The sequence below is a fragment of the Bufo bufo genome, chromosome 1, assembly GCF_905171765.1.
Source record: "Bufo bufo chromosome 1, aBufBuf1.1, whole genome shotgun sequence".
Lineage (NCBI taxonomy): Eukaryota > Metazoa > Chordata > Amphibia > Anura > Bufonidae > Bufo > Bufo bufo.
The window spans coordinates 498,960,824-498,973,200 of record NC_053389.1 but is presented as its reverse complement, the minus strand read 5'-3'; the positions used below and the strand labels follow the sequence as shown (position 1 = coordinate 498,973,200).

At 43.2% G+C, this 12,377-nt stretch overlaps 1 protein-coding gene across 2 annotated transcripts in view; it reads left to right on the top strand.

The window, feature by feature from the left end:
* ANO6 (anoctamin 6) overlaps positions 1-12,377 on the top strand; it is a 120,171-nt gene that overhangs the window by 70,128 nt on the left and 37,666 nt on the right. For both annotated transcript variants that reach the window (XM_040410643.1, XM_040410651.1), the window contains exons 6-7: positions 2,565-2,678; positions 5,723-5,838. In XM_040410643.1, the coding sequence (XP_040266577.1) occupies positions 2,565-2,678; positions 5,723-5,838 (230 nt within the window). The remainder of the gene's footprint in view (positions 1-2,564; positions 2,679-5,722; positions 5,839-12,377) is intronic.

The following is a 12,377-nucleotide window of genomic DNA, read 5'->3' as shown; positions in this document are numbered from 1 at the left end:
TCTTTCCGGTATTGAGACCCTATGACTGATCTCGAAACCGGAAAATATTAACGCTAGTGTGAAAGTAGCCTTAGGCCTCTATCACACGGGCGTCATGTTTTTGGGCCGGATAAGATGCGGGTGCGTCGCGGGAAGATTTTTCCGCGCGAGTGCAAAACATTTTAATGCGTTTTGCACACACTGGAGAAAAATCGGCATGTTTGGTACCCAGACTTGAACTTCTTCACAGAAGTTCGGGTTCGAGTTTGGGTTAGGTGTTGTGTAGATTGTATTATTTTCCTTTATAACATGGTTATAAGGAAAACTAATAGCATTCTTAATACAGAATGCTTAGTAAAATAGGGCTGGAGGGGTTAAAAAAAATATATAATAATAATAATAATTTAACTCCCCTTAATCCACTTGTTCACGCAGCCTGGCTTCTATTCTGTCTTCATCTTTGCTGTGCAGTAGGAAAAGGACCTTTTGATGACATCACTGCGCTCATCACATGATCCATCACCATTAAGGGGAGTTAAATTATTATTATATTTTTTTTTTTAACCCCTCCAGCCCTATTTTACGAAGCATTCTGTATTAAGAATGCTATTATTTTCCCTTATAACCAGGTTATAAGGGAAAATAATAAAGATCGGGTCCCCATCCCGATCGTCTCCTAGCAACCGTGCGTGAAAATCGCACCGTATCCACACTTGGTTGCGGATGCTTGTGATTTTCACGCAGCCCCATTCACTTCTATGCGTTGCGTGAAAAACGCACAAAGTAGAGCATGCTGCGATTTTCACGCCACGCACAGGTGATGTGTGAAAATCACCGCTCATGTGAACAGCCCCATAGAAGTGAATGGGTCCGGGTTCAGTGCAGGTGCAATGCGTTCAACTCACGCATTGCACCAGCGCGGAATACTCGCCCGTGTGAAAGAGGCCTTAGTTGAGTCAATAGACTTGCAGTTGGGTAGGGATTTATGGTACAAAATGTATCTACAGGTGAAACTCGAAAAATTTGAATATTGTGCAAAAGTCCATTTCAGTAATGCAAATTCAAAGGAATTGCATTAATGCAGCTTAAAATTAGAATTTTGTGAATAGGTTCAATATTCTAGGCTCAAAGTGTCACACTCTAGTCAGCTAATTAATCCATACCCCTGAGCAAAAGGTACCTCAAAATTGAGACTTTGGGGTTTCATAAGCGGTAAGCCATAATCATCCAAATTATAACAAATAAATGCATGAAATATCTCGCTTTGCATGTAGTGAGTCTATCTCATATGTTAGTTTCACCTTTTAAGTTGCATTACTGAAATAAATGAACTTTGCACGATATTCTAATTTTTCGAGTTTCACCTGTATATTACATGTGTCTGACGCTGGCTCCAGGGGATTTTCTGGAGAAGCAAGAAAGTGGTCTGTGACCTTCACCCTTTAACACAAAAGTATTTAAAGGGAACCTGACCTCTCGGATATGCAATTTTAGCTACCCACAGTGCCTTATTCATGTGCTTATGGGGCTCTGAAAGCCTCCATGACTTGAACAGACTAATTTCTGTACACTGGGAAGAAGATTAAAAGTGCATTTACTATACGGTGGCCCATGGCAAAGTAGCCCGCCACCAATATCTTCAAATCAAACTGCCTAATAGTAAATCTGTATCAGTTGCCCATAGCAACCTATCAGAGCTCAGCTTTCAGTTCCTACAGGGCTCTGAAAAAATGAAAGCTGAGCTCCGATTGGTTGCTATGGACATTAAAGCAGATTTACCATCAGGCTGTTTGATTTGGAGATATTGGAGACGGGCTGCTTTTTTATGGGCCACCTTGTAGTTAACATACCGCAACAAGAACTGCTTCCAAAGCCCCACAAGTGCATGAATGAGGTACTGTGCACAACTAAAATTGTATATTCAAGATGTCCGGTTCATTTGTTAGGGTACTTTCACTCTTGCTTTTTTCTTTTCCGGCACTGAGTTCCGTCCTAGGGGCTCTATACCGGAAAAGAACTGATCAGTTTTATCCCCATGCATTCTGAATGGAGAGAAATCCGTTCAGGATGCATCAGGATGTCTTCAGTACAGTCTGACTTTTCAGGACAGAGATAAAACCGCAGCATGCTACGGTTTTATCTCCGGCCAAAAAACTGAAGACTTGCCTGAATGCCGGATCCTGCATTTAAAATACTGGAATGCCGTATGCGCAGACCGGTAAAAATGTGAAAAAAAAATCTAAACTGATCCGTTTGTCTGTATGACAAACAAACAGACGGATCCGTTCTTGCAATGCATTTTTAAGACGGATCAGGATCCTGATCAGTCTTAAAATGCAATCAGTTTGCATGCGTTTTGCCGGATCCGGCAGGCAGTTCCAGCGAAGGAACTGCCTGCTTGATTCCTCTGCCGTAAGTGTGAAAGTAGCCTAACATCACATCTATGTAGCTTGCATACACTTCTTTTTGCCAACATGCTTTTTCAGTACATGTCTGTTACTATTAGTAACTAGTTACTATTTTGCATGAATACAACTGGTTCTGGATATTTTTTGTATATTGACTGTGTGATTTCATGTTTGCAGGTTCAGTTCGTTCTGTCTCGTGTCGAATATGCAGTAAAGGATAATGTGAAAAAATTTGGAATCCACAAATTGCTAGATTCTGGGATCTACAAGGCTGCATTTCCTCTTCATGATGTAAGAAGTTTTGATGTTCTCATAGATCTTTCTAGAGTGTGTGGGTGTTTTTGCAGAATGGACTTCTGTACCGCCAATTACATTAAATGTTTGATTTGTTAGAACCAATAATACACATATATAAATGTGTCATGAGTTTGGAGTTCAGAAAGTAGCCGAGTGAGAGTGCTGGGCTATTAGAGAGAGCAAGTGCGGCCACTTCTCTATTCACTGCTATGGGACTGCTGGAAATAGCAGAGCCAGCACTTGCCTATTTTCAGAACTCTCTCATAGCGATGAACAGAAGGTGGCCACTAGGGCTGCACGATAAATCGAAAAAATAATCGAATCGCGATAATCAGCAAATGCGATATGGCGATTTGGCCGACCCGAAAATGCCGCGATTATATATGAAGGGGCCCCGCGCACATAACTGGCTTTGTGTGTAAAGTATTTTACTAGTGTGTGAAACAATCTCTCTCCTATTGATAACAGGTCCAGCCTCTGTACTCACTTTCACGATGAATGCACTGCAGCGAGCGGGCCGGCCGGCGCGTGACTGACGTCACTTAGTAACGCTCCTGCTTCCTGAAGTGGGAGGAGCGTTACTAAGTGACGTCAGTCACGCGCCGCTGCCGCTCGCTGTAGTGCATTCATAGTGACAGTGAGTACAGAGGCTGGCCATGTTATCAATAGGAGAGAGCTTGTTTTACACACTAGTAAAATACTTTACACACAAAGCCAGTTATGTGCGCAGTTTAGGACACATGAGGGGACACATAGGGCCATGAGGGGGACCAGCATAAGATGCTATATGTCTTATGCTGCCCCCCCTCATGGCCCTATGTGTCATAGCACAGATCCCCCATAACAGCGTCCTCCACAGATCCCCCATAACAGCGTCCTCCACAGATCCCCCCCATAACAGCGTCCTCCACAGATCCCCCCCATAACAGTGTCCTCCACAGATCCCCCACATAACAGTGTCCTCCACAGATCCCCCACATAACAGTGTCCTCCACAGATCCCCCACATAACAGTGTCCTCCACAGATCCCCCATAACAGCGTCCTCCACAGATCCCCCATAACGGCGTCCTCCACAGATCCCCCACAACGGCGCATCATCCACAGATCCCCCACAACGGCGCATCATCCACAGATCCCCCACAACGGCGCATCATCCACAGATCCCCCACAACGGCGCATCATCCACAGATCCCCCACAACGGCGCATCATCCACAGATCCCCCACAACGGCGCATCATCCACAGATCCCCCACAACGGCGCATCATCCACAGATCCCCCACAACGGCGCATCATCCACAGATCCCCCACAACGGCGCATCATCCACAGATCCCCCACAACGGCGCATCATCCACAGATCCCCCACAACGGCGCATCATCCACAGATCCCCCACAACGGCGCATCATCCACAGATCCCCCACAACGGCGCATCATCCACAGATCCCCCACAACGGCGCATCATCCACAGATCCCCCACAACGGCGCATCATCCACAGATCCCCCACAACGGCGCATCATCCACAGATCCCCCACAACGGCGCATCATCCACAGATCCCCCACAACGGCGCATCATCCACAGATCCCCCACAACGGCGCATCATCCACAGATCCCCCACAACGGCGCATCATCCACAGATCCCCCACAACGGCGCATCATCCACAGATCCCCCACAACGGCGCATCATCCACAGATCCCCCACAACGGCGCATCATCCACAGATCCCCCACAACGGCGCATCATCCACAGATCCCCCACAACGGCGCATCATCCACAGATCCCCCACAACGGCGCATCATCCACAGATCCCCCACAACTGTCATACCCAGCCGCGTCAGCGGCTCATCTGGGAAAATCCAAGCAAATAGACCTCTAGCACAATTCCCTTAAAATATCGCATATCGTTATCGCAATTTTTAGGGCCCTAATCGCAATCGCACAAAATTCCCATATCGTGCAGCCCTAGTGGCCACGCATGTGCAGCTGCTCTCTGTTCACTTCAGGGGGCCCGTACTGGACATAGGCGTAGGTCCCAGATGTGGGACCCACGCATATCTGATGCTGATGGCTATTTCTAGCACAGGGATCAGCAACCTCAAATACTTCAGGTGTTCGGAAACTACAACTCCCACAGTGCTTCCTTCACGTCTGTGGGAGTTAGAAGAACAGCCAAGCATGTTTGTATGCTGAGAGTTGAAGTTTCACAGCAGCTGGAGGAGTGCCAAAGGTTGCTGATCCCTGTTCTAGCAATAGGCTATCAATGTCCATGAGGGCTGAAAGAGTGCCACTATTTACATGGATGAATAGCATCACTTTGAGTTGATACTTGCCTACTGTATATGAGACTCTTTCTTAAAGGGGTATTCCGGTTACATCATTAACCACTGTCCACAGGATAGGGGATAACCTTTAGATCAGTGGGGGGAAGGGCCCCAAAATGAATGGAGTGGCATGTTGAGCATGTATGCGGACACTCCATTCATCTCAGTGGGACCAATTATTTTTTTTTCATAGAAATGAATGGAATGGCAGTGCACATGCTCAACCATTGTTCTAGTAATTGGTGGGGGTCCCAGCAGTTGCAAAAGACCAGTATGGGGGATATATGAACATCTGATTTGTCAGTTTTCAGGCATAAAAAAGTTGAATTTGTGCACAAATAGCACTTGCTGTAATAGGGGATAGTTAGCTAGCTGAGTATTTGTATGCTGATTTTATCAACTGTGACTTAAAAAAAAAAAAATAATGTTGCAAAAAAATAGCACACTAACTTCAGTAGAGAGATGTAAAAAAAAGTATAGAAACATCTCTAGGCATTTATTTATATTTTAGGATGTACCAAATTTATCAAAGTGCAGCATTTGATACATTTAGGTTAATTACGGCATTGTAGTGTGAGGCAAACTGACTTAAGAAATTCGCTCATGTACAGTGCCTTGAAAAATAATGTGGAAAAGGGGGTATTAATACTTTAAGGCGCTGTAAATCCCAAGTGATTTAACTCGGTACCTGACCTGTTTTGTTTGTTTCTTTCACAGTGTAGATTTAATGTCAAGTCTGAAGATCCCAGATGCCCAAATGAAAGATATCTGTTGTACAGAGAATGGGCCCACCCGCGTAGTTTTTACAAGGTACAGCCATTGGATTTTATAAGGTAGGGAGGTCTAGAGTATTACTTCAAGCTGAGATTTATGTGAAGTAATTTGATATTATGACACAACAGTAACAAAGAATGTTAAAAAAAAAAAGTAATTATTGGATGATTATAACACTGTAATATGTCTGCTTATTTCTCCACGTCTGGGTGGCCTGCTCTCTCCTTGTCATCAGTCTTTTTTTAGGGTGCTCGCACTCTCTCTTTTGCTCTCAAAAGGCTAGTGCGCTCCCTAATCTTCTCCAGTCTATGGCTGTTTACTCCTGCTTATTTACAACTTCACGACCGCCCATTGACTATAAAGTTCCTTGGGCTGGTTGTTTATCTCTGAATGGACATTCTGGAACGTCCATTCAGAGATGGCAGCTGCACGCTAATCATGCAACTGCAGAGTGGGGGGCCCGCTGTCAGTGACAGCAGGGCAACCCAGAGAGAAGGCAGGGACCGTTCCTGTATGTCCCTGCCTTCTAGATCGCTGTATACAGAGCGCTCAACGAGCGCTGTGTATACAGATCAGGAAGCGCTATGCCACTTCCTGTCCCGTCCCAGCGGTCATGTGATCGACAGGGCCGGGTGAGTGCAGAAGCTGTCGGGTCTTCCATAGACCTCGATCAGCCCTACACTGAGGCTGTACAGCGCTGATTTAGGCTGTACAGCCTCTCTTGGGGGTGTATTTCCCCTGTAACTGGGGCTACTATGTCAGTTACAAGAGAAATCAATAGTTAAAAAAAATGTCCCCCAGAGGTCTTGTATGACCTTATGGGGGGACACAAAGTGTAAAAAAAAAAAAAAAAGGGGTTTTAAAAAAAAAAAAATATAATAATAAGTTTCACATTAAAAAAAGAAAAAATCTCCCCCAAAATCTGTGGAGAACATTAAGAAAAATAGAAGAAAAAAAATAAAATAGGCACATTTGGTATCACCGCGTCCCAATTAGGTGAACGCAGTAAAAAAATAAAAATAATTTGTATTGCGCCAAAGCAGATTTTTTTTTTTTTTTGTGAGCTCACCTCCCAAAAAACACAATGTTAATCAATCAAAAAGTCATATGTACCCCAAAATGGTAGCAGTAAAAACGTCACCTCGTCCCGCAAAAAACAAGCCCTCACACAAGACTATAGCCAGAAAAATTAAAAAAAAGAAAATAGGGCTCTAAGAAAATGGCAACACAGAAACAACATGTTTTTTTTTCTAAAACTGTTTTTATTGTGTAAAACTTAAAAAAAAAAAAAAAAAAAAACCTAGACCTATTTGGTATTGTTGCGTCTGTAATGACTGGATCTATAAAAAAAAAAATAGAAAAAAGACACCAAACAGTTTTTTTGTGACTTTACCTGCCAAAAATGAGATAAAAAGCAACCAAAAAACCAAATGTACCCCAAAATGGTGCCAATAAAAACTACAACTTGTCTCGCAAAAAATAAGGAGCCCTGGCGTATCCCCAGATAACAGTTTGACCACAATTTGGGTGTTACTGTATTCAGGAAAAAGTGGGTAGCAAATTGGGGGAGGATATTCTCCTGTTATCCTTTGTGAAAAAGAAAGTTTGTGCCTAAAGCACCATTTTCTTGTAAAGAAAAATTAGTATTAAAAATTCTATGAAACAGCTGTTGAGTGAAGTGCTCTCTACACCCCTTAAAAATTCCTTGAGTGGTGTAGTTTAAAAAATACGGTCACTTTTTGGGGGTTTTCACTGTGGGGTTACCTCAGGGCCTCTTCAAATGCAACATGGTGCCCAAAGACCATTCCAGCAGAATCTGCCCTCCAAAAACTATATGGCGCTCCTTGCCTTCTGTGCCCTGTATGTGCCCAAACAGCGGTATACGACCACATATGGGATGTTTCTGCAAACTGCAGAATCGAGGTAATAAATATTGAGGTTTGTTTTGTTGTTAACCCTTGATTTTCTCCAGGAAAAAATTGATTAAAATGGAAAATCTGCAAAAAAAAAGTGACATTTTGAAATTACACCTCTATTTTGCTTTAATTCCTGTGGAATACCTAAATGGTTAACAACATTTCTAAGGCTGGGTTCAGACCTGAGCGTCTTTGATATGCGCGTTTAACGCACGTTTTTGACGCGCGTTTTTGACGAGCGTTTTTTGCAATAGTAAACGCGCGTTTGACGCGCGTTTGTGTGATTGACTGCAATGTCCTATGGCCACAAACGCGCGTCAAAACGCCCCAAAGAAGCTCAAGTACTTGTTTGAGCGTAGGGCGTTTTACAGCGCGTTTTTCAGCGCTGTAAAACGCTCAAGTGAGAACCAGGGCCATAGGGAAGCATTGGTTTTCATGTGTTGAGCGTTTTACAGCGCGTTTGAACGCGCTGTAAAACGCTCAAGTGTGAACCCAGCCTTAAACCAGAATTTTGAATAGTTTGAGGGGTGTCATTTCTAAAGTGGGGTCATTTATGGGTTGGTTCTATTATGCAAGCCCCAAAAAGTGACTTCAGAACTGAACAGGTCCTTAAAAAAGTTGACTTTGGAAATTTTCGTAAAAATTTAAAAAATTGCTTCCAAAATTCTAAACCTTCTAGTGTCCTAAAAAAAAAATAGAATTACATTACTAAAATGATGCCAACAAAAAGTAGACATATGGGGAATGTTAATTAATATTTTGAGGCATCACTATCTGTCTTAAAAGCAGAGAGATTCAAATTTTGAAAACAGTGAATTTTTTCCCATTTTCATTAACTTTTGGATTTTTTTTTTTATAAATAAAGGTAAAACATATTGACTCAAATTTACCGTTAACATGAAGTGCAATGTGTCACGAGTAAATAGTCTCTGAATGGCTTGGATAAGTAAAAGCGTTCCAAAGTTATTACCAAATAAAGTGACACATGTCAGATTTTGAAAATTTTTGTGGTTGAGGTATCTTCCCACAGGGCAGTGTGCCTGAGCAATAAGATTTAGCTTCTAGATTCCTATGAAGGTGTGCAATTATTCTGTTCATTTGCCTGTGTAACGACTTCTACCTGTTGTCTGGATTTGTCCCTTTGCTGCATGGCCTGACCTGACTGCTCCTTGTATTGACTCTGTGCTGCCCGCCAAAACCTTTTGGACTGTTTACTGGATTGCACAAAAACTGCCTGCGTGCTTCTCCGCTTTTTTCCTGGCTACGGTTTTGCCTTTGACTTAGATAACGCTCTTATGAGTAGCCACAAGCCAAATCTGTTCAATGACACAGTAGATCCACATCCACTTTGATAACAATGATACTTTACAGATTGATAAAGTGACTGGGGGATGTTACACAGCACTTTTTGTTGTTACTGTGGTAATGTCCAATTTGCCCCCCCTATTCAGACCTCAGATCAGAGACCCCCCCTATTCAGACATCAGATATCAGACCCTCTACATTCAGACCTCAGATCAGACCCCCCCCCCCATTCAGACCTCAGAGCAAATAAAAAAAAAAATCAACTTACCTCTCCTGCTACAGACGCAGTTTCTCCTAAGGTCCAGCTCTCTTCTTCCTGCTACGCACTGTGCTGTGAGCCGACACGCACAGCGTGAGGTCACAGATCTCCGATGTCCACACGCTGTGGTCACAGCACATCGAGGACCAGGAATCAGTGAGTACAGAGACTGGGGAGTGCTGCATTCACCATAATGGAAGCGCTTACTAGTATTCACCCCATAAGACAATCTGGGGGGGGGGGGGGGGGGGGAGTGCATTTTATAGGGTGAAAAATACGGTATGCTTGTTTTTTTGTTTTTTTAACCATAATAACTTTGTAATTTAAAAGAATTATTAGACTTGGAGGAAGGTTCTTGACTTTTGAATAGGAGCTTGATGGTTTGATTTCTTGATGTCCACTTCTGGATTTTTTTAAATATTATATTTATATATTTTTGACCATCTCTAATGCTTATCGGTTTAGATTCCAGATATCTAAACAGATATAAATACCAAGTATATATGTAATAAAGATTATTTGGTTTCTAAAAGAATTCCAGTGATTGCATGTGTAAAATACACTGCTCAAAAAAATAAAGGGAACACTTAAACAACACAATGTAACTCCAAGTCGATCACACTTCTGTGAAATCAAACTGTCCACTTAGGAAGCAACACTGAGTGACAATCAATATCACATGCTGTTGTGCAAATGGGATAGACAACAGGTGGAAATTATAGGCAATTAGCAAGACACCCCCAATAAAGAAGTGGTTCTGCAGGTGGTGACCACAGACCACTTCTCAGTTCCTATGCTTCCTGGCTGATGTTTTGGTCACTTTTGAATGCTGGCGGTGCTTTCACTCTAGTGGTAGCATGAGACGGAGTCTACAACCCACACAAGTGGCTCAGGTAGTGCAGCTTATCCAGGATGGCACATCAATGCGAGCTGTGGCAAGAAGGTTTACTGTGTCTGTCAGCGTAGTGTCCAGAGCATGGAGGCGCTACCAGGAGCCAGGCCAGTACATCAGGAGACGTGGAGGAGGCCGTAGGAGGGCAACAACCCAGCAGCAGGACCGCTACCTCCACCTTTGTGCAAGGAGGAACAGGAGGAGCACTGCCAGAGCCCTGAAAAATGACCTCCAGCAGGCCACAAATGTGCATGTGTCTGCTCAAACGGTCAGAAACAGACTCCATGAGGGTGATATGAGGGCCCGACGTCCACAGGTGGGGGTTGTGCTTACAGCCCAACACCGTGCAGGACGTTTGGCATTTGCCAGAGAACACAAAGATTGGGAAATTCGCCACTGGCGCCCTGTGCTCTTCACAGATGAAAGCAGGTTCACACTGAGCACATGTGACAGACGTGACAGAGTCTGGAGACGCCGTGGCGAACGTTCTGCTGCCTGCAACATCCTCCAGCATGACCGGTTTGGCATTGGGTCAGTAATGGTGTGGGGTGGCATTTCTTTGGAGGGCCGCACAGCCCTCCATGTGCTCGCCAGAGGTAGCCTGACTGCCATTAGGTGCCAAGATGAGATCCTCAGACCCCTTGTGAGACCATATGCTGGTGCGGTTGGCCCTGGGTTCCTCCTAATGCAAGACAATGCTAGACCTCATGTGTGTCAGCAGTTCCTGCAAGACGAAGGCATTGATGCTATGGACTGGCCTGCCCGTTCCCCAGACCTGAATCCGATTGAGCACATCTGGGACATCATGTCTCGCTCTATCCACCAACGTCACGTTGCACCACAGACTGTCCAGGAGTTGGCAGATGCTTTAGTCCAGGTCTGGGAGGAGATCCCTCAGGAGACCGTCTGCCACCTCATCAGGAGCATGCACAGGCGTTGTAGGGAGGTCATACAGGCACGTGGAGGCCACACACACTACTGAGCCTCATTTTGACTTGTTTTAAGGACATTACATCAAAGTTGGATCAGCCTGTAGTGTGTTTTTCCACTTTAATTTTGAGTGTGACTCTAAATACAGACCTCCATGGGTTGAAAAATTTGATTTCCATTTTTTTTATTTTTGTGTGATTTTGTTGTCCGCACATTCAACTATGTAAAGAACAAAGTATTTCAGAAGAATATTTAATTAACTCAGATCTAGGATGTGTTATTTTTGTGTTCCCTTTATTTTTTTTGTGTATATCGATTACACTTTAAGATACACTTCTCCCCAAGAAAAATATTTTTAAGTTTTTAAAACATTTTTTTGAAGGAACAGAAATGACACAGTAAATTTCGACATTACAGAAGTACAAAATGTCAATTAATATCTTACAATCAGGACATTGTCATTTTCGAACATATATGAATTATATGGTCTTATACTCTTATTTATTACTGTGCTGTAACTATTAATAAAAGTTATTTTTATTTTATTCAACAAAATTTGTGTTGTATTAGTTCTTATTGTCTAAACTCCTAAACACAAATTTCACATGCAGTTGAGCGATAAAGAAAACATGTGTAAAGTCAGTAAGGCTTATATTTCTACTTGGTTAGAGGAGATTTCTATACTTTTTCCAAGGACCCCATGTATGTTCAAACAAGTGTGTTGTGTTTGATTCCCAATGAGCTATTTGGTCCATGCGGTAGATCTGGTCACATTTAGTTAACCATTGTGGGATTGGTGGGGAAGCTGTAGATTTCCAGCACAAAGCTTTTAGTAGTCTTTCTGCCGCCAAAAGGTGTTGGCATAAACGGTCTTTATGCCTAGTATTAGAAGAATGGTACAGCATACCCAGAAGGCACATCTGTGGTGTTTGTTGTGTAGATTTATTGTATATTTTGGCCAGAGTCTCACACACACTAGTCCAAAAAGGAGAAATTAGTGGGCATGTCCACCAAATATGTAAAAAGATACATACTTTTTAGGGGCACCTCCAGCATATAGGTGATGTTGTGGGATACGTAGTCTCTCCAGAGTGTAGTACCACCAAGTGAGTGTTTTGTAGTAGTAGTTCTCTTGGAGACGGGCACATCTGGAAACTCTAGGGGTTCGCGCTAATAGTGTTTTCACTTCCTCATCAGTGAATGCAAGAAAAATATTTTTGGGTATGGCAAGTGTCAATCAGAAAATGTCCTTTAAAAACTGGCAATTAAAAACGCCCTGTGCTCTAAGAAGAAATC